Below are 23551 nucleotides of genomic sequence, written 5' to 3'. Positions count from 1 at the left end.
TAGAGTAAAAACTGAGCAAGATAGCGTCCATAAAATAACCAAAGCAGCTGTTACATGTTTTGTTTTGTTTTTAAAGTGATTCGCAGCTTATACTCTGAATGCTTTATTATAATATTCCAGTGTGTGATAATTACATCACTCAGCATGTATCTACTGAGTATCTGCTATGTGCAAGGCAATGTGTAATCCTGAGGATATATAAAGAGAAAAATCACAAGTTCTGTCCAGGGGATTTTAAGGCTTATGGGTGTCTGAGGCATTTACTGTAAACTCCCTTGTCTTAGTCTTTAGAAAAATGGCGCCTGTCAGAACCTCACTCTATGTCAATCAAACCGTCTACCTTCTCTGGCCTTGATGGGCGATCTGAGCCTTGCAGACAGCACCCCTGTGCATCATGACCCTAGTGTCCCTGGTGCTCCTGCTGCTTCAGCAGTCCCGCCGTGCATTCCTCTCCCCTGTTCATTCCACATTCCACAGAAAGTAACTGGAGGGCCTGGGAATGTGCGGTCCTGCTTCCAGAGGAGGGAGGAGGAAGACATTGGACACAGACTTCCCTGAGTGAGTTTGTAGTTACCACTGTGATAAAGGCAAGGAAATACAGTATAGGGTACCATGGGAGTATGTAACAGGCACGTCTGAGTGAGTCCAGGTGGTCATGAAAGACTGTCCTATGAAAGAGATTTTGAAAATGAGACTCAACAGGGTTGACTAGGAGCAGTCAGGTGAAGAGTTGAGGGGAAGAGATTCAAATGGGAAACGACACCCCCCAGACACTGAAGCTAAAGAGCATCATACTTTTTAGGAATTTAAAGAAGGCCCAGGTGACTGGAGCATAGGAAATGGGGACAGTAGCAGGAGATGAGTTTGGAATAGTATGTAGAGACCAAAGCATGAATGGCCTTAAAATGCATGTGAAAGATTTTAAATTTTATCCAGAAACTAATGGAAAACCATCGAACGACTTTAAATTGGGCAGCATCATGATGCCATTTATATTTGAGAAGTACCATCTGTCAAGAGATTGGAAGGAAAATCAGAATAAATGCCTGGAGATCAGGTGGGAGGTAATTATCCTAGTCCAGGTGGCAATGATGGTATCTTGGGCCCATTTTCAAGGACTATTTTAAATCACTTTTATTCTGCTCAAATTCTCTACTATACCATCGTTCCCCTCATTATCAGCAGAGAGCCTTACTTACCTAACAAAGAAAACTGAAAACTTCAACTATTTATCTTCCCCCTTACCTGTGACTTCAAGTAAAATTTCACCAGCATGCCAACCGTGTCAAAACAGGAGAAGCCTCACGCTAATTCATTCCCCTTGCTCTGGGTTCCATTCTCTTCCTCCACCTCTGGGAGGTCATTTCTTTTCTTTCTTTTTTTTTTTTAATTTAAAGATTTTATTTATTTATTTGAGAGGGGGGTGGGGCTGAGGGGGAGGGAGAGGGACAAGCAGACTCTGAGCTGAGTGTGGAGCCCGTTGTGGGGCTAGATCCCAAGACCCTGAGATCATGACCTGAGCCGAAAGCAAGAGTCGGATGCTCAATCGACTGAGCCAGCCAGGCGCCCCTCAGGGATGTCATTTCCATTCTCCTCCCCCGCTGAATCCTCTTCCTTATAAGGAGAATCTGCACAAGTTTCTGTCATCCATTGAAAGAAACAATCTTCCAATCCAGTGGTTCTCAATCTTGGCTCCATAGAGGCTCCAAAAATCTTCCTGCCCAATCTGCGTTCCAAACCGAGATGTGTAAATAGCTGTGGGTAGGATTCAGGTGTCAGTATTTTTAAAGTTGTCCAGGTGATTCCAATGTGCAACCTCAGTAATTCCATGGCCCTCCTTGCTTTTCCCCGTAATGGGCACATTTCTTGAAAGGTTTGTCTGTACTTGTCTTCATTCTCTCACCTCTCATTATGTTCACCAGAGCCCTCCTTGTGCTATTTTTTAGGTAATATTTTTTAGTTCTTAAACTCCCTTTAAAAGATTCTCTTTCCTTGATTCCTTTGGATCTATATTCTTGATTTGACAGAATGATGATGTGTGCCTTTCAGTTTGCTCTGAGTTTAAAGTGCCTTTGAGACAAGGAAACACATCCAGAAAACAGCTTGATGGAAAGTTCTAGAGTTTAGCAGAGAGCTTTAGATTTCGGGGTCTTTGGCATTACTGCGGCTCTCAGTTTCATGTATATGGAATCGATTCCTAAATTCTCAGCTCTCTAGTGAGCTCCCAAACCAGCTTCACTTCCCATCTTCCCTCTCCCAGGGAACCCCCAAATCTTGCTGGCATTCTTGTGTCCTTTCTCTCACTCACCCTACTCATCATTATGTCACCAAATTCTAGAGATTCAGGTGCCTAGGAATTTTCCATTGCCCTGTCTCTCCACCCCACTGCTATCCATACCTCACCCCTGGATGATTTCTAGCCCCAAGCCCTCTCCTTGCTTCCGGTCTCACCTCCTTCTCATCTAAGCCACAGCCAGGATGATCTTTCTCAAATGAATACGTCAATATGTCAGTCTCTTGCTTTAAAATCCTTTCATGTCTCCTTACAACCCCTTGGATAAAATTTAGGATCCTTTAGCATCACATGAAAATTCTACATTTCTCTTCCTCTCTTTGGCTCTCCAGTCTCATCTCCCTCCACTTTTCTTCCTGGTATTGACACCATACTGACCTACTGCACTAACTCCAACACAGACGTGCCAATCTGCCATACTGTGTTTTCATTTTAGGATTTTGCACATGCCTTGCCCCTTGCCTAGAGGAATCCTCTGCCCCATGCCCTCTCTAACTGATCCTTCAGAGTTCTTCTGGTTACCACCTACTCCCAGAGATGAATTGAGAGCCTCTCCTGTGGGCTCCTGTAACTCAATTAACTGAAAATTCTTACTGAATTGTTTGTGTCCCCCAATTTACTATGAGTCCCTTGAATGTGTGGTTGGTTAACATCGTCATTGCTTGGCACATCCGACTCCCATAAAATGTTCTTCACCTATATTTGTTGAATGAATGAATGAATGAATGTAGTACAAGGGGAAGGTATGATGAAGATGTTTATTCAGAGGATCAGAACGGTCTGTGTCTGCAAGAGATCATGGAAGATTTTGTGAGGAAGGTGGCATTTTAACTGAGTTTCAAAGTGTAGGTAGGATTCAGAAATGCAGAGCATGGGGGGAGGAATGCTGGCTATAACCAAGGAGAGTGAGGCGTGGAGTGGGGGTAACTTTGTGAATTGCGTGTTGTGTGTGTGACAGAGAATGGGACCCATAGCAAAGACCAGCTATGTTTCGCCCACAGTAATCCTTGGCTGGCACTGAATCTCAAGGTCCTGCCCTAAATAAAGTGACTGAATGAAGAGCTGAGAGTGGTCCTAGCACTCGGGCAGGTGCTTTCACCAGGAAATGGTAGCAAGTGGCTTTGGAGTCAAAAGATTTAGAGTTGAATCCAGGTTGAACTTTCTGTGACCTTGAATAATTCGTTTAACCTCTCCCATGTCAGAGGAGTAAGAAATGGAGTTGATCTACTCAAGAAATTGGTAGGATTAAATCAGAATGTTTCAAAAGGGCCTAATATACCTGGCCTAGAGTGGACATTTAGTAACTTTGAAACTCGAGGCTATTATCATTCTTACTCCAGAGAAAGAGAAACTGCCTGATGGGATAGATTTCTCTGTATGAGTAAAGCAGACAGATTTGAATATAAAGCCCGGCTTTACTTTTTATTCATTAGCTTCAATGAACTTAGGCACATGCCTTAATTTTCTGAATCTCATTTTTTTCAACTGAAAATTAATTGAGTGTAATTTGTCCTTCAAGGGGGGATGAAAAGTGAGAATATGTATCACACTGCCTGGCAGATGAAGTTAGTCTAAGAGGGAGACTGAGCAATTCCTCCTAACGTTGTGAGAGCTCTGTAGTTAGGAATTAAAGCAAGCACCGCCCCCCTCCGCCCCCGGGCCTTTCCGAGCAGTCAGGAAAGCTTGTGAGACTTTTAGACTTTCTTCCTCTCTTTTTATCATTTTTCTTCTTTCCTTTCTCCTGACTTGTTCTCATTAAATTTCGTGTGTGTGGGAAGCTCTAAGAGAGCAGATGTCTTCTACCTAGACAGATTTTGAATCATCCCCCCATGAATAGTACTTGCTGTGAGTTTGTTTGTTGTCTTCGGTTATGGTCCTTGGCTGCTCTGAGCCCCTGGGTTTGTTAGTTCAATCAGTCATTTATCATATTTAGTGAGCACCCCCTATGTGGTCTACTCTTTTTTTTCAGTTGGTTCCCTTGATAATAGTCCATGGCTAGGATCCTTCATTCTTGCACCTGTTCTATGGCGAGTACCACTTTATACCATGTTGAGGCCACTAGGGACTGCTTTAGCTGAGAGATTTCCATCAAGCTCTCCCAGACTGGGTGTCCTTGTCTCTTGCTTGCCCCTGTCAAAGTTTAGAGGACTTAGCTGATGTCGGCGCCCTGGACATCCAGCAGTGTTGCTGCTGTCTGTGTGACTTCTGTCTCCGCAACAGATGTGGATGGAGAAGCTCCTGCAGTGTAATGCTGACTTCCAGATGGTGGGCGTGGGGAAAAAGAAGGTGTGACAACAGGAGTGGAGGCCTCAGGAAGTGGGTGACAGGAGGGAGCAGACAGGTAGTGGGCAGAGGAAAGAAGTGATGGGTGGCAGAGGGAGGGAATCAGATGGAAGGAGTGTGATTCGGTACATGCTTATAATAGAAACTGAGTTGGAATTTACAATTAGCAAGTGAATGTCTGTCTGCATATTTACTTCAGAAACCACCGATGTTAATATGTTTACCATAAGATATAGCTTCACATAAGTATGATTTTTAGTAGCTGGTAATTGAAGTTTCCTGCTGTTGTATCCGGAAAAGCTATAATTACCTTCATAATATGGATACTCATGAACTTGAATTTTTTAAATTAAGTATATAAATCTCATTATTGGTTGCATTTAATTTCTTTTGACTTTCAATTTGGGGTTCAGATTGCAATATGCATTAGGATAGTTTGTAGCCTGGTATTAGTAAAAGTAATTTTATGTGCAAATTAAAATTTTTAGTCAGTCTTTTGATGATAAGAAGGATATGTAAACAACCATAAGTCAAATGTACAATTCTCTACAATCCCCAGCAAAGTTAATTAATACATCTACCATTTAATTAGAAAATCGCTACCAGGGCTCATTATTTTCATATGTGTCAACTTGAGCTAGTTACATAATTCGAAGGCAATCTTGATTTTTATCACAAACTTTGCCTTATTGATTTTAGTTGTAAAACTGAATTCACACCCATGTCCATGTACAACAGTAAATTTAAAATACTCTTTCAGTTTTGTTACAAGCTCTTGTGTAACAGATTAAACACTGATAGGTATCTCTCTATGTTTCCCTCTCTAGGAAGGTAGCATTTCTTTTTCACTTTAAAGCTGCCAATACAAATAAAAAATTAAGAGTCTAGGAAGTTTTGACTTCCTGGAGCAGAGTAAAATGTAATTGCAAATAAAAAACTGTAAAGGTTAAACCTGAGATCTAGAAAGCATTTCTCGCCCTGGGAAGAAAAAGTAAGAAGCTGACATTCATAGAGTGGATGGTTCCTCCGAAAAGCCGTTCATCACAGTGATCTGTTCATCCCAGTGATCTGTTCTTTCATCAAACATTCGGTGCCTCTTGAAGAACATGCCCTCGAGGAGCTTGTAGTCTACGGGAGCAAACAGACAACGAGACAGTGGGATAAGTGCCGGGCTGGAAGTGTGCAGACGTTCAGGCTGCAGTGTGATGGAGACATATAGAGGTGGTTGGGGCAGCTCGTGCCAGAGAGAGAGTCAAGATAGTAAGCCACCAGCACTGTGGGGGCAGCAATCCGTGCCAGTGGGTGCCCGCTGCCAACAGCAGGCATGGCTGTCCCAGGGCACAGTGGCTGAATAGCAACCCTGGGTGTGGGAAGGGGTTCCTATTTTGTGCTGGGAGCCAGAGGTCCTAGAAACCTTCCTGAGGAGAGGGGATGATGGCTGAGAGGAGGAATGAGGGTAGCTAGAGAATGGGAGCTCTCCAGCTCTCCCATCCTGTCCTTTTATCCTTCCATGTGGGAGAAGGGTTTAAGACTTCCCAGATTTTTTTTTAAAGATTTAATCATTTTTTAAAAGATTTATTTATTTATTTGAGAGAGAGCACATTGGGGGAGGGGCAGATGGAGAGGGAGAGGAGAGAATCTCAAGCAGACTCCCTGCTGAGCGGGGAACCCAACATGGGGCTCGATCTCAGGACCCTGAGATCATCACCAGAGCCAAAATCAAGAGTCTGATGCCTAACTGACTGAGTCATCCAGGTTCCCCACACTTCTCTGATTTCTTGACATCACCTTTGAAATTTATTCCTGTCAATCCCTTCCACAGCTTATATGATTATCACCTTAAGGTTTCAACCCAAACTTTGATTTTTATCATCTTGTATGTGTTTCCCAAAATGAGGGTAGAGACCAGAGAATGAATCAGAAGGAAGTACATATTTAAGTCATGGGAGATGGGTGAGTTGAGGAAGTGGAAAAACGGACATACCCAATTCACAGAGAAATGACTTAAGAGCAAACCCAGTAGCCATGCAGAGACTCCCATTAATTCAAGATTTTTTTTTTTACATAGTATTATATTAGTCTCAGGTGTACAATAGAATGATTCAGCAGTTCTATACATTGCTCAGTGCTCATCAAGATAAGTGTACTCTGAATCCCCTTCATCTATTTCACCCATCCCCTCCACTCACCTCCCTTCTGGGAACCACCTGTTTGTTCTCTGTATTTAAGAGTCTGTGTCTTTTTGTTTCTTTGTCTCTTTTTTTTTTTTCCTTTGTTTCTTAAATTCCAGAAATGAGTGAAATCATATGGTATTTTGTCTTTCTCTGATTTCTTTCACTTAGCATTACACTCTCTAGGTCCATCCATGTTGTTTCACGTGGCAAATTCTCATTCTTTTTTATGGCTGAGTAATCAATGTTCTTAATATTTATTTGGTCAAATGGCATTATCATTTAGGACTTTTATTTCCTCTTATAGATGTTGTCCCTGTCTCAAAATATTGCCCAACTGGAGGCCCAGGTTGAAAAGGTTACAAGAGAGAAGATTTCAGCTATTAATCAACTCGAAGAAGTTCAAAACCAGCTTACTTCCAAGGAAATGGATGTCACAAAGGTACAATGTGAGATTTTAGTTTAAAATTTTTTCCTAATGTACAAAGCCCAGAAAGCAGTTTGGAATGGAGAAGTTTTGTTATTTAAGATAGTAAAGATCCACATAATGGTCATTAAGCCAGCATTTACTTATTATTGGCAGGCCCTCTGATGGGTGCTGCAAATACAAAAGATGAATTAGACACAAATAATGTCCTGGAAGAACTGAAGGTTAAGTGGCTGGGACAGACTTATCAATAAGCAAGTTTCATTACTTTAATCATTGAATATTTGGTAAAACTTATATTTCTAAATTAGATGGGAGAAATGTTTGCCAGAGATAGCATGGCTTTGGTCTCCACAATGATAGTAAAAGAGATTTATTTACCACATGAAGAGTGTGCTTAACATAAAAAATTCTCCACCTCCCATTCCTTTTCAGACCTGGTCTCTAAAATCGAGGCTCCAATACTAAGTGTCTTATTTTATTGGTCCCTAAATTTGTACTTTAAAATATCACAGTGTCAAATAAATAAATAAAATCTTAAAAAAAATAAAATATCACAGTGTCTGTGCTATGGGCATTACAAACTTGTAAACCAAAACTAAATTGTTCATAGTCTTCGCTGGTCACTATAACATACGTATTTATGAAACACTAAAGTCCATGTGGATTTCAGCAATAAGTTGCTTTAAAACTAAGCAACTAAATATAGGCATGCATGATGTAATAAATTAAATTGATTGATTTTTTTTTTAACAATTGACACAGATGATTTTCTTTGAAATGCATACCTTTTCATACTGCATTTTATTTATCAATATATTTCCCTAAATGTTGACACATTTGTAATACCATTGTTACTTATAATTTAGTAATTAAAATTACCTTTAGTATATGGAAGAAACAAAGCCCCTATTTTTTTCTTGTTTTTCCCTTCAATTTCTGTAATTCTCCATTTGCTTTCTAAAATTCAAGCTAGCTAACGTTAAAGTTTTAAAATACCATATTTGCCAATATCATCAATGTGTTTGTGTGGAGCGTAGGGGTAGAAGTAAGGGAATGGATATAGAGGGCTGGCAGTGGTTAATCCAGATTTATGGGGGAAAGCTGGTGGTGAGAGTGTCCAGTCCATTGTAGGAAGAGAACTTTCTGTTGGAATGTGTACAGTAAAGATGCCTCCTCTGTTTTTAGAACCGTCCAGAAAGACTGAAGCATCAGAAGCATGCCTTGTGGTGGCTCCAACCCTGAGATATCATTCCACTTCAATTTAATTTGCCAGTTTATTTTAGATAAACTTAAGGGTTATGGATAAACTTAGCAGATGCTAAAGTGAAAGTAGTATGACAAGGGAACTTTAAAAATAAAATTAAGGGATGAAATAATTCTAAATAAAACAATGCTTAGACATATAATAATAAACAATAATTTTGTATTGGTATTGGGTTTGAAACACCATGGCTGAGTAATTATAATTTTTTGGTATTATCAATTTGGGTTTTTTTCATTTCATTCATGTATATAAATCAAATAGGTTGGAATAAGAATAAGAAAGCAAGCAAATTTGGGCCCCTCTAATTTTTTTCTATCATTCTTAATTTTAAACTTTATTTAGCTTTAGAATTAATAACTTTTTGTAAATTACTAGTTTTTTTTTAATGAGAGGGGTCAGCTCTGACACTTTCAAGGCATTTGAATTTCAAATCAAATTTTTTGTAATTTTATTCTTTTTCTAGCATTTTGAGGGCCACTGGGAAGAAACTTACTGACTTTCCTCTGTCTTGTCACTATAACCTTTAGACCCAGATTTGTTTATTTTTCAAAATATTTTTTATTTGAACATGGGAAATAGATACAGGTTTTTTGAGATTCTAATACCTCAGTAATGATGAAAACTAATTTCTGAAGTTCTAATCATCAGTTTTGGAGAAATACCAAAATTGAAAAGTTTCAAGCAACTATAACCTTTAGATGATACATGATTTTTAGAAAGTTGTATTTGTATATCAGAGACTGAATTAGCAGACTTGTGTGTTAATTAATCTCTCTGCAGATTCTCAGTTATCTCAAAAGCTCATAATTTCTTTGTTTAGATTTATCTGCTGATTGCATTTTCCAAATTTATTTACCTGTCTGTAGAGGCCCTGGATTGAAAAAGAAAATTGTATAAAGGATGATACACAACACTCTTAAGATGCTATGTGTACTCATTATTTAATGATATGTTAAAATCATTTCACTTAAATGTATATTTTCCTTTTATGTTGAATGCTACAGTTATAAATGGTTCCAGTCTGTGCCTTTTACCAGACAATGTTTATCGACTTAAATACATCGCACTGTGCTTAAGATTGACATTATCTACAAAGATTACAGTAAATACTGGGTTCTACTGTACACCTAAATACTATATAGTCTCTTAGTAGAGAGAAAAATTCCTTTATAAATTTCCTTAAATAAAAGCCTAACTGATCAAATCTTTAAAGGAAAACTTTACTATATAGAATAAAACTTTACTGTTTAAATCACAACAATTTGAATGAATATTCACATAGCTTAATATTTTAATTAATGATTTTATCTGCATAAAATAGAGATGATAGTGCCTTTTGGATGATGTGCAATTGAAACTGTTATTTTGCACAAAAAAATTTGGGCACATTACTTAAATTTATTAGTTATACATTTCTTTATCATAATTTGAAATTGTTAGACTCAGTAATACCTGATATTGCCTTTACATCTTAACAGAATACATTGAATATTCTAACAGAAAATGCCGTTCTTAGCAAAGTTCTATTGTATTTTATTTATATGACCTCTAGGGGGCACCAAAAGATCTAATTGCAGGCATTGCCGGGTAGATTCCCGCAGCTATTGATCTAGTTTTTACAATCTAACAGGTGTGCGGGGAAATGCGCTATCAGTTGAATAAAACCAAAATGGAGAAGGATGAGGCAGAGAAGGAACACAGAGAGTACAGAACCAAAACTAAAAGGGATCTTGAAATTAAAGATGAGGTAAGAGATGACAAGTGTAATTACAACGATTAAAGACATAATTAAAGATGTAAGTTATTTATTTCTCTTATATTGCTTCTAACTAATGGAACAATCCAGTTTATACTATTAAAAGAATTTCATTTATAGTTGCCTAAAATTATCACCTTTCACATGAAATGGTGAGAATACAACCGCCTGCATATAAAATCCCAATCTGACAGGTCATAAATATACATTTGGATATGTGTATCTATTACTTACAAAAGTAAAAAAAAAAAAATGTTCTAATGCACAGTTTGAACCTAAAATATACGTACATAAAGTTCTTGAAAGATGCCAACTTGAATCCAATTTTAAGTGAAAAAGTTTAAAATTTGTAAGATGAGATGAGTTGATATGTAAATATGTCAATCAAATTGATTGTTGGCAGAGCAAAACCAGTTTTAACTAAGATAACCATGAATACGTTTGCTCAAGAAGCCTTAAATACAGGGAGATTAGAAATGTTAGGGGAAAATGCTGCTTACTTCCATTTCAGTTGAACAGATGTTTTATGTTATATCTTTGTTGAGATCATGTAGATACTCCAATTTTAATTGATGACATGGATAAAGTTTTGAGAGAGGCAGTTCTAATAGACTCACTTTGGGTTTTCTATATTTGTGTTACAGTACAAAACATCGAAGGCTTTCATTCTTTATATTCAATGAAAGTAGATTGATAAATCTATTCAATTAAAATGAGTTCTCAGTGTCAGCATTTTAAAAAAATCACCACAATTTAAAAGTAGGTAAACTTAAAATTAGTTTTTTTCAAATATATTTCTAGTTCATAGCTTTTTATCATACTTTCTAGCATCTTTTCCCTTTCAACCCAGTCAACTTTCTATGCAGATGATGTAAATAGATGATAGGGGAGTATTAAAAATGAAAGCGATAATGAAATTTAGTACTTGAAAAAGTTTTCCAAGTCATGGCTGAAATTCCTGGCACTAAATTAACATCTGAACAACCAGAATCAGATTCTGCTTTTGTACCACTATATTCAGAGTGTTATGAGTTTTAATTTTCAGAATTTTCATTATTAACGTGTACAGATAATGAAACTATTTTACTGCATCCAGTTGGGGGCGTGCCTGATAGTGGAATTGAAAATCTTCCATCAGCAACCCAAGATCTAGCACTACCAAGCCAAACAGAACTTTCCTTTCCTTTCCTGATATATAATGACTTTTTTTTTTAAGGGTATCATCTTGGTATGCTTGTTAAATACTTTTGTATTATTCTATAGCACCTGCCCAACATAACAACTTGGACTAATTAGAAAAAAAAATAAGAAGAGTGTCTGAGTTATTTAAAATTACAGGATAATGTTCTAGGGAGACAAAACACTGTCGGAATAATAAGATTACCATATCACTTGTAAATGAATAACGTGTAGAAGTATTTGTAATATTTGTCTTTTCAGAGCTCTAGCTCATTGCAATTAACCAGCAATGATGTGGAGGCCAAAGTGGCAGGATTTTAAAAGGAGCCAGTTTCATTTGTGAACATTTCCTGCTTACTAGTCAAACATTAGCAGTTTTCATAATGATTTCTAGTGTTGTTTTTAGATAAAGATGTGCCTTCTTAGGAGGTCAGAGGGTTAGGAATAAAACCTTGGAATGGTTACAAGGTGTTTGTGATGGGATGTGCTTGTTATCATTTTCTCTTGGACAGAATGTGAGGAAATCTTATAGGTACTCTTTGTAACTATTTTGTATTGAGCAGACAGTTTCAGAAAGGAAAGTGGTGGTGTCTCATTCCGTGGATCTGGAGGAGCAAAGCAGCAATTGTTCTTTGGTCTTTCAGCCATGACCTGACCTTCTGTCTGGAAGACCAAAGAGCTACTTTGCTTGGCCACCATCTGCACTCAAGAGAGAAATTTACATTCAACTTTTAAAAGCTGGGCATGTTGAGCATTTATCAGAAATACTTATAATGACAGAAAGTGTATGTAACTTTTAAAGTGTCCCACATCATGCAATTCAGCATAACAAGATGGCCATCTCCCGGTTTACAGACAAAGCGTTCCTTGTAATATAGTCATTTTGTTCATATTTTTGTTAATCTGGCCTCTTGATACATTTTTAAAGTAGGTGGGAAACTGTGAGATTGGAATGCGGTCAGAACAAGAGCTTTTTTGATGTATATAAAACAGGGCAAATGGTTGACCACCAAAATCATTTTCTTTGTGACCCGAGCCTTGACTCTGGCATAATTAGAAGGAAGGGTTAGGGGAGGAACAATAGCGATCTCTTCCTCCCACTTTCTCCTTTTCTTTTTTATATTGTGTCAGGAGCCCATGGGCGGATTATCCTTCCCATCAACTCCTTTGTATCTCTTCAGCGTAGAGCGCTCCTGCCAGCCTAAGGAGAAAAAAAAGACATTTGGTATGGAGGAGAATGAAAAATCTGTGCCCTAGTTTTTATTTGAAATTTTTTTGTAGGCAACAGGTACACACACACACACACACACACACACACACACACACACACACAGAGTCCATTATGGGAATTGAAAAACATATAAAAAGAACGCTATAATGAATTCCCACACATGCATCACCTAGGTTTATCATTTTGCCAGTCCTGTTCTATCTGACATTTTTTCTCTCCTCCTTCATCTTCTTTGTCACCGTTTCTTCATCTTCTCTTCCACATCCTCTTTGTCTGTCTCCCTCTTCTGTTGCTCCTTTTGCTGAAGTAGATCTCAGACACAATGTTATTTCACCAGTGAATCCCTCAGCCTGCGTCTATGAGGATTGTTTTTTGTACTCACTATGTCATCATCACACCTGACAATACTAACAGATTAATATCTTGTAGGGCCCAGCCCATACCCACACTTCTCTGACCGTCTCCGCAATGTCTGTTTCACGGTCGGTTTATTCAAACCAGACACACAGTGTGTTTTTGTATGTCTGAATGTTATGGCTTTATCTTCTTTAATAGGGAATAAAGGGATATCTTAGCAAAATTTTGACTTTCTTTATCTGTTGTTCTTATTAAATGTCATACATATGTTTTGACTGTGCTTTATATAAGGTGTCTCATCATCATTCTAAAGAAATATGAATTCATCCTACAGCAACTATGTGAGGGAAGTGACCCCCATGAAGCAACCCCAATCATCATATCCCTTTAGAGTCTGAAACCTACAATTTGTAATTAATTTCAGAGCCTTACATTTAAGGTCGGGGAATGCTGCAGGAAGCCCTGTTATTACCCTGGCATCAAGGTTAGCTTACAAAGGATGCATAATTGGAATTTTCCTTGCCACCTTCCATTCTAGTAGATGAATCTCAGAAGGGTTGATCGGGGCATAGTGTAAAAGGAAAATGCAGGGGCCTGTGTCCAAAATGCAGGAAAAAGGTGATGCAGAGGTATTACAATATAAAATATTGTCCTTTCTCTTATAATCTCTCTTCCCCCCCTTCTCCTCCTCCCCCTTCTCTCTCTCTCCCTCTTGTGCAGTTGCAGTGTCCTGTATTTGCCATTTCACCTTGGCCTCTGTCCCTTGCAGGCATACTCATGGGGGGATGCAGGCATAGTGGTACCTGGATCAGGACGAGCAGAGACTCCACGTTGGGCCTACTGAGTGTGCAGCAGTGATAGCAGTTGGAGGCAGAGATGGTCCCCTCTGTGTCCCGGGATGTCAGGGGTGACACACTCCACCTAATCTTCCCCAGGCTCACGTCCCGGCTCCTGCCAGAGGCAGAGGGCCACAGCAGAACACAGCCCCGATCCCACCCTCCCACTGCCATGACCTGGTTCCACCCAAGGCAGAGGGCAGCCAGATCCCCAAGTGTGGGCCAGAGAGGAAGATTCAGGGGACAGGTGTCTGAGTCCCACCTCGGGGCTGCTGGGAGGAGTAAAGAGAAGACCACAGATATGAGTGGGGGTTCCACCATCCCACCAGACTTCTCTGATGAAACGCCAGTGCCAGTGTATAATCAGTCATTACAAACTTCAAGATGTCGAGCACAGAGCATTAAACAGCGAAGCTCAGCACCCTCCTAAACACGGGGCCCTGTCGGACTGCCCCGGCCACATGCCCACGATGCTGCCAAGGCCGCGGGGGAAGGCAGGGGGAGGTTTGGTGTACAGCTGCAAGGAGATACACACCCACTTAAGCCTGCAGACGTGCACGAGTGTCTAACACGCCCATGTACCCGCACCGTAAGAGAGGGCTGACCACGGCCCCTCGTGGGCCGGTCTGACCCACTGCCTCTTCCTACAGATGGAGTCGTGTTAGAACCCAGCCGCCTCTGTTCGTTGCGGATTGTCAATGGCTGCTTTCCGCGGCACAGGCAGAGTCGAGTTGTGGCAGAGACCCCGTCCCCGTAGCCCACAAAGACTACAAGATTTACTCGCTGAGCCTTTGTACAAGAAGTTTGCCACCCCTGCTCTGGGTATAGAGATAGGAGTGGATGGCTTAAGTTTCTCGTGCCTTACTAAAAAGTGGAGCTCTTTGAGTTTGAAGACTCATCAATCTTAGGTGATAACTTAATGGTTTTGGAGTATTTTGCAGTATGGCACATGGCCTCGTCCCTGGTCTGTTAGTCATCACTCATTGCCAAGTGAGTGTGGAACTGGTTAGAATGTCATTATCTTAGTAGTGGCCTGTGGCTTAATAATGGCTTAGATGAAAGGGGCACCTGGGGAGCTCAGTCGGCTAAGCATCTGCCTTCAGCTCAGGTCATGATCCCAGGGTCCTGGGATCGAGCCCTGCGTCGGGCTCCCTGCTCGGCGGGGTCTGCTCTTCCCCCCTGCTCATGCTCCCTCGCTCTCTCTCTCAAATAAATAAATAAATAAATCTTTAAAAAAATAATGGCTTAGATGAGAGTATAAATATAAATATAAAATTTATTTTGCAGTAGTTTCTTTTAGATTGGTAAAAATTTTTTCAAGAGACAAGAAGACTTTTTTTTTTTTTAAACCAGCATTGCATGTGTTATAACTTTGGAGTTGTGGCTACAATTGAGCAGGAAGCATTGAGGTTCAAAATTCCTTGATCAAAACAAATATTTTAGGGTAGGGCACGTATAAAAAAAAAGAAGTAGATCAGACGATTTTGGCTAGAAAAATTAGGGCAAGAAAGAATTGGAGCGCCTGTCTACAGCAGTGGGAGTCAACACTTTGGTACCGACGTTACACGTGGACTGTATCAACACAGGAATTATTTCTGAAGTTCAACTGAATTAATGAGATTGTTGGAAGAAGTGCATCTATTTTATATGGGTTTGTGTAAAGATGAGAGGAAGCTTTGCAAGTCCTAAAGGGAGGGCCTACTTAAGGCCAGAGAAACTAAAGCAATAAGGAAAAGTTGAAGAGTTGTAACTTTTAAACACCTGCTCTTGATCCTCAGTACAGAAGGAATAAGAAAAAAGCAGTTTAATCACAGCCACTGGAAATCACAATAGCCTGAAAGAAGAACTTTCTGACAGTGAGAAGATTGAAGGAGATTGCAGCAACAGGCCATGGAACTTTCTTCCCTGAAATTGCTAGTTTCAAACAAAAACGGCAGGATGCCAAAGGCCCAGCTCATGGACTTCCAAGGTCCACCATCTCCTCCTGGACTGTGGAAGCATCCTCAGACTATTTCACTCTGTTAAAGTGACTAGGAGTGGCATTCATCTTTTCTACTTGTAATTTAGCATCTACACATTAAAGCAAAATCCTCCTCAGCTCTGTTCTCTGCTTTGTGTTTGTAATTCCGTGTACCCCCGTCAGAAAGCTTTGGGGGAAAATGTTGAGATAATGGGTAGCTTCTGGAGAGCCAGACTTGAGAGACTTTTCAACTACCACCTGCAGTCTCACTTCTGCCTCTAAAAACTGGCTGGGAGAGGGGCCACTTGGGCATGCCATTAGCACGTGTAATCACTTGGTCCTGGTGATGACAGAGTTGCTCTCCACTGTTCTTCACACCCTCTTCCACTGCTGGAGGCTTCGTACATCCTGCTCCCTGCTCCTCGCTCGGAGAGCAGCCGTGCGTGCGCGAGGGCCAGCCTACCCAGACCGGTGGAGGAGGCGCCGTGGGGGGGTAGCTGGAAGACCCAGGTCCTGCCCTGAGGGAGTTTATGTTCTAGCCGAGGAGACAGGGTCCACATTTGAACATGCCTACAAAATACTTACAAAGCAGCATATCGACAAGTGCAAATTAATGTAGTGTGAAGTTCATGCTGGCTCCAACCCATGAGAGTCGGAATCTGGTTCCATGTGTGTGATGCAATAAAGCTTTTTTTTTTTAATAGCATCTTCCCTAAGTACGCCCTAAAGCATTGTTCAGATAAATTTGTGTTCTTATCACAGCCTAACCAAGAATTCTGAGCAAATTCTTCAGCCTGGTGTGTGTCTAATAAATCAGCCTCTTTTGTTCTTGCACTGCACGATGCTGAATGGGACAAATGGGATTATGTAAATAAAAATATCTTGGTTTAATAAAAGATTATTGAACTTCTCATATTTCTCAAACACCAGGCAAAGTTAATTTCTTCATTTTAAACCATAATCATGTCAATAAAGTCACAAAATTAGCAGTGAAAAAGTAAGTTAGTTTCTTTCTTTCTTTCTTTCTTTCTTTCTTTCTTTCTTTCTTTCTTTCTTTCTTTCGGAGCAGTTTCAAATCGACCCAGTGAATAATACCAAGTTGGACATTGTTGGGGCATTTAGCATTTGGTAACTTAATTAATGATTTGGGCAGAGGTTTTAGGTAGCAGTTCATGTATCATCATTCATGAAAGCACAGTAGAAATTCAAATTCTCAAAAAAGAGTCATTCAATTCTCAAGTAAAGATGGTAATGCTGTTCACCATAATGATGTATTTTTAAAAAATCAAACGTGTAAGCAGAAACAATATATCTGAAGATATAAATTTAGGGCAAGTTAGAGAGAAGGGCACAAATAGGACATAAAGCAAGCCCACTTAGAAAGCATATGCCTTGTGGGGTAAACAGAAAGAAATGTTTGTCTTTGGATAGGAATATAAAACTGTAAACTGAACTCAAGCAATTTTTGCTATATTCAGTTTCACTGGATCCATGTTTTGGTCCTTAAAAAAACTTTTTGCATACTTCCTTTGACTTTTTTTTTTTTTAAGATTTTATTTATTTGACAGTGAGAGAGGGAACACAAGCAGGGGGAGTGGGAGAGGGAGAAGAAGGCTTCCCGCGGAGCAGGGAGCCCAATGAGGGGCTCGATCCCAGGACCCTGGGATCATGACCTGAGCCGAAGGCAGACGCTTCACTACTGAGCCACCCAGGCGCCCTTCCTTTGACTTTAAACGTTGGACTCACAGACCTACCTGCCACTCTTCCGGAGCATCTTTTTGGGTACCAACTTTGGGATTGTGGTAGCTACCATGTGCCTACGGCTCCTTGTGTGTCCACATGTGCCAGCAAGCTGGAAAGCACTAGACAGAGGACAGCTCCATGTGCTTTTTTTTTTTTTTACAGTCCAGAAATATCAGTACTGATATCCAGTATAAATATTACTAATTACTACAGATGTATACATTTTAAAATAATATTTATTATATGAACATAAGCACATGCACAGAAGCCAATAATTCCATCACCCAATAGAGCAAATTGTTTTCATTTTTCTGTTTTACCTTCTACTTTTTGTCCATATGCATATATGATATTTGCAAGTAGTAAACATAGCCTAGGTATAATTTTGGTTTTTGCTTATTTCACAAAATGGTATCTCCAGCATTTTTATGTGTTGCTGCCTATTCTTCATAGTGATCACTTTAATAGGGCCACTCACATGTACTTTTAAAGGAAAGAATAATAAGTCAGATTTGGAATAGAACAGACACTGTTACAAATTCAGAATTTTTTGCCCTAAAATCCACTTGTTGCTTTAATTCAACAATCATATATTGCATGCACCATGTTGACCTAGAATGGGCTTCTGTTTTCTGTTCCTAAAGAAGGGAAGGTGTAAGACGGGTAAGCAAATAAATAAATGTCCCAGAGGTCTCAGTAACAATAATTAGCAAACTCTACAAGGGTATAGGGGTTTACAAGAGGGACAGCTGGCTTCCTTGAAGGATGGGTAGGGTATTGCCCAGCATGGATGAGAGGAAGGCATTCTGGTTAGGAGGTCCAATGTGGCAGCTTGAGCAAAGGAATGGGGATGGCGCAGGGGTGGGGGTGGGGTTGGGATATGGGAAAAGAGGATGCATTCAAGGAACACACGTGTCTTTTGATTCCATAGCGCACTAGTATAACTGACCTCAGTATCTCCAGAGCCACGGCTCCATTATTAAAGCTTGCCCATAGAAAATGGGCTTCTTTCTCTTAGGTTCACAATCCCAGTATGATTGCCTATTATAGAACATACTGCACACCCTGCAGTCAGGCACCAAAATCATTCTGTATTTGGGGAATGTTTGCATAAGTTTTTCATTTCCCTTGTAGTATTTTCTATGTAATGGAATAATTTTAAGGTGTTCACATTTCAGATGATAACAATAAAATATCACTTTGTAAATAACGTTAGAATCAAGTAGGATTAGTGTTTGGAAATAAAGAATTCACAGTTACCTTAATGATTTGTAGATTTCTACATGACTAATGATGGAGGGTAAAATACAGGGTACAGGGTCTTACTTTACCTATGGACTGTGAGTCCAAAGACTTGACTTCTTGATTTGGCTTTTTGGCTAACTTCCTGAGCAAACGTCTCAGAGCCTTACCTTCTTTCTCAGGGAAGTGAAAAGCTTGGAGAAGTGATAGCTAAGATTTTCTTTAGCTTGAAATTCCTATGTTTCCAGAAACATAGGAAATACTTCTCTGCCCCTCTTAATTATGAACTAAGTATTAATAAAATCTATATAAATTGCATGGAGTCTCAAGTGTCATTTCAAATTTTCCAGTTATTCACCTGATTTGATAAAGACGACATTTTACTGTCATCAATTTTAGATCATATTCTTTTCATTATGATTAATAATAGAACAATAAAATGTCTAGTCTTTTAAACAGTTGAATTTAATTACAAGATAGACTCTAATTTGTAATAAGGATTAAAGCCCTACTCTGAATTAAGAATGAATTTCTATTGAGGCGCCTGGGTGGCTCAGTCATTAAGCGTCTGCGTTCCGCTCAGGTCATGATCCCAGGGTCCTGGGATTGAGCCCCGCATCGGGCTCCTTGCTCGGCGGGAAGCCTGCTTCTCCCTCTCCCACACCCCTGCTTGTGTTCCCTCTCTTTACTGTGTCTCTGTCAAATAAATAAAATCTTAAAAAAAATAAATGAAGTTCTATTGGAAATATTTCAGGCAACAGCAAACTGTCTTAAGGAAGTATTTTAGAGGAATACCAACTTTCCCCAAAACCGTGGAATTAAATATCCCCAGCCAGAGTTTCCGTGTGAACCCATGAACCGCAGGATAACAAGGGTGTTCTCCTGTTAGAGACCCGTGGTTTTAATAGTTAATCCTTCCCCTTAACACTTCCACTTGGTGCTCTCAAAAGTGCAGTGATGGAATGAAATCCTGTGGTGAGAATAAGATCATGTTCAGTTTCTGTATTTTGATTTTTTTTAGTCATCAGAATGAAAACAATATTTTAAAAATTCTCTTAGAGGTTTCACATATCCGTGGAATATTTCCCTGGTCCTCATTGGAGTCGGTGTGAAAGACTGCCCTAGACAGAGATTCTAGATATAGCTGACTGTTAATAAATTGCAAGGTGTCTAGATTTTCCTATTGTTCTCGTTAACGGGTTGTCAAAGTAATTTAACCCTTTTTGGTGTTGACATCTGTTTTTAAGTGGATCAGCTGCAGTAACATTCCGTTTTTAGGGAAAAGACAAGAAAGCAGCAGGGTCCTTACTTCTGGCCTGCCTTCTGCCCTCCCAGTGAGGAATGGAAAATTGTTCTTTGTACCAAATCTCTCTACTTACAACTGAAGTTCTGATATTCAGTCTGTCTCTGTCTTTCTCTTCATGGTAATAACTCATGCAACCAATAGCATTAGCCTGGCTTTGGAAATCATAAGTCAAGCTGTGGTTGAAAGTTCCCATTGAAGTGCAAGGGAGTGCTCCTGTCTCCTTAGAATGGCGGCTAAGGAAAAAGGAGAGGTAAAAATTTCTACAGGTATGTTAGGAAGATGGACTAGATAGAACTGTTCCACTTGAAAGATTGCCCCATCATTGCAATAAGGATTAAAGCCTTTTCTTTTGGACCTCTCTTTCATTTGCTCAGAATTTCATGCACAGAAACCTGAATTCCCTCAGGAGTACCTGGGTGGCTTGGTTGGTTGAGCATCTGACACTTGGTTTTGGCTCAAGTCATGATCTCATGGGTCATGGGATCGAGCCCCGTGTTGGGCTCTGCACTCAGTGGGGAGTCTGCTTGGGATTCTCTCTCTCTCTGTCCCTCCTCCCCACTTGTGCTCTCTCTAAAATAAATTTTTAAAATTTTTAAAAAAGAGCAATCTGAATTCACTCATACTGAGAGATAATTGTCAGATCCTAATTTGAGTTAGAAACCTTAGGGTATCGTGTTCAAGTTGTCTCTACACTTAAGATTATTATAGAATCATAGGGCTGGGTCATCGTTTCTTTCCTAACTCACTGAAGGTCCACTATGTGTACAGTGATTGAAGCCATAGAAGGGTTTCTATAACAAGAACCAGATATGTTTTCATCTGAAGGGGGAGTTAAGACAATGGCTCAGATATCTATTTATGCCTATATTTTAAAATATAGGATATTTATCTTTGTGTGTATCTTACTAATATGTAATACAAGAAGTATGACTAGCTGACGATTTTTCTTGAGCAGAGCCTGAAGTCTTAAGTCTCTAAATGCTGAATTCAGGATACCTTAGACTTACTTCATCAGCCAAAAGAGAAAGGAGGACCCTAGAGCTGTCTGAGTCATATAAACAAGAAGATAAAAGAGGAGTGGAGGGCAAGGGGGGGGAAAGTGGAGGAGAAAATGAGAAAGACTGTAGAAAGCATTCTAAAGACATTTACACAGAGGGGCGCCTGGGTGGCTCAGTTGGTTAAGCAACTGCCTTCGGCTCAGGTCATGATCCTGGAGTCCCTGGATCGAGTCCCGCATCGGGCTCCCTGCTCGGCAGGGAGTCTGCTCCTCCCTCTGACCCTCCCCCCTCTCATGTGCTCTCTCTCTCATTCTCTCTGTCAAATAAATAAATAAATAAAATCTTTAAAAAAAAAAAAGACATTTACACAGAGAACAACTGGGCTTTTACCTCTACATAGTCTGCTTTCCATTAGACTCTAACTCAGAGAAGGCAAACGTGACCACAGATCCATCATTGTGTCCCATCAGTATTTTTAAGAGGGATCCATGATAATAAGATTTTTTTAAACTGTAATTGCTTTTATAACCTCCTTCTCCCCACATCCCCACCCCAAACCATTACTGGTTGTTGAGAGTAATTTGATATAACTTAGCATTTTTCAGAAGATGTTTTCTAATCACATAGCAATGCAATTCATGGAGGTGATTGTTTTCTTCAGTCTCTCTCCTTTCATTGGCCATGTATGAAAAATCAAAGGGAGGGCCTCAGGTCATAAGGAGCAATGGTCTGGTGGGCACTGAGAACCAGAAAGTTTGTAATGACTTGGTCTGTCCCCTTCATGTTGTAGATGGTTAGACAGCAGGTGAGGAGAGAATGATTGCCTCATTTTTAGACATTAAATTGCTTAATTAATAGTTATTGGTAAACTATTATATGTCACTTACACATAGGTACTGGGGTTGCAATGAGATATGTTTACAATAAAATATGTGTGTTGCTCATACAACTCTTACAGTCTGGCGAGGAGGTAAAATGTGAAAAGAGGGCTCAGTGCAAGGGGTGGCTTACTGTGGTGGGACAGAATTGGATCCTACTCAACAGCCAATTTTCCGCAAGCATAATAAGAAAATTCAATAGGGGAAAGAATAGTTTTTCAACGAATGGTGCTGGGCCCTGGATACCCACGCATGAAAGAAGGAACTTGGACGACTACCTGGCACCATACACAAAAATTAACTCAAAGTGAAGACTTAAATTTAAGAGCTAAACCTCTAAAACTCTTGGAAGACAGCAGAGCCATAAATCACTGTGAGCTTGGTCTAGACAGTGGTTTCTTAGATGTGACATGAAAAGCACAAGCAACAGAAGGAAAAAATAGATAAATTGGGCATCATCAAAATTGAAAACTTTTGTGCTTCAAAGGACACCATCAAGAAAATGGAAAGACAACCCCCACAATGAGAGAACATGTTTACAAATAATGTAGCTGATAAGAGATTTGTAACTGGGACTTATAAAGCATGCTTACAATATAATAAAAAAGGCAACCCAATTTAAAAACAGGTGAAGAATTTTTTCTTTAAAGATTTTATTTATTTGAGACAGAGAGAGCTCACAAGTGGGAGGGAGAGGCAGAGGGAGAGGGAAAAGCACACTGAGCAGGGAGCCTGATGTGGGGCTCAATCTTAGGACCCCAAGATCATGACCGAAGCCAAAGGCAGACACTTTAACTGACTGAGCCACCCAGGTGCCCCCAGGAAAAGAATCTTAATAGACATTTCTCTGAAGAAGATACACAGATGGCAGAAAAAGCATGTGAAAAGTTGCTCAAAATGGATGGAAGACCTAAATGTGAGACAGGAATCCATCAAAATCCTTGAGGAGAACCCAGGCAGCAACCTCTTCAACCTCAGCCACAGCAACTTCTTCCTAGACACATTGCCAAAGGCAAGGGAAGCAAGGGCAAAAATAAACTATTGGGACTTCACCAAGATAAAAAGCTTTTGCACAGCAAAGGAAACAGTCAACAAAACCAAAAGACAACCGACAGAATGGGAGAAGATATTTGCAAATGACATATCAGATAAAGGGCTAGTATCCAAAATCTATAAAGAACTTATCAAACTCAACACCCAGAGAATAAATAATCCAACCAAGAAATGGGCAGAAGACATGAACAGACATTTTTCCAAAGAAGACATCCAAATGGCCAACAGACACATGAAAAAGTGCTCAACATCGTTTGGCATCAAGGAAATCCAAATCAAAACCTCAATGAGATACCACCTCACACCAGTCAGAATGGCTAAAATTAACAAGTCAGGAAACGACAGATGTTGGCGAGGATTCGGAGAAAGGGGAACCCTCCTACACTGTTGGTGGGAATGCAAGCTGGTACAGCCACTCTGGAAAATAGTATGGACGTTCCTCAAAAAGTTGCAAATAGAGCTACCCTGTGACCCAGCAATTGCACTACTGGGTATTTACCCCAAAGATACAAATGTAGTGATCCGAAGGGGTACGTGCACCCTGATGTTTATAGCAGCAATGTCCACAATA

General features: G+C 39.9%; 1 protein-coding gene across 1 annotated transcript in view; it reads left to right on the top strand.

Annotated features, from left to right (window-relative positions):
- SDCCAG8 (SHH signaling and ciliogenesis regulator SDCCAG8) overlaps window positions 1–23551 on the top strand; it is a 217892-nt gene that overhangs the window by 55856 nt on the left and 138485 nt on the right. Inside the window, exons 10-11 of the mRNA XM_081823178.1 lie at window positions 7055–7189; window positions 10072–10188. Of these exons, the coding sequence (XP_081679304.1) occupies window positions 7055–7189; window positions 10072–10188 (252 nt within the window). The remainder of the gene's footprint in view (window positions 1–7054; window positions 7190–10071; window positions 10189–23551) is intronic.

This window comes from Leptonychotes weddellii, chromosome 6 (genome assembly GCF_054177405.1).
Source record: "Leptonychotes weddellii isolate Sample4059 chromosome 6, ASM5417740v2, whole genome shotgun sequence".
Classification (NCBI taxonomy): domain Eukaryota; kingdom Metazoa; phylum Chordata; class Mammalia; order Carnivora; family Phocidae; genus Leptonychotes; species Leptonychotes weddellii.
Note: the sequence above shows the minus strand (reverse complement) of the source record. Positions and strands in the feature narration are given on the sequence as shown.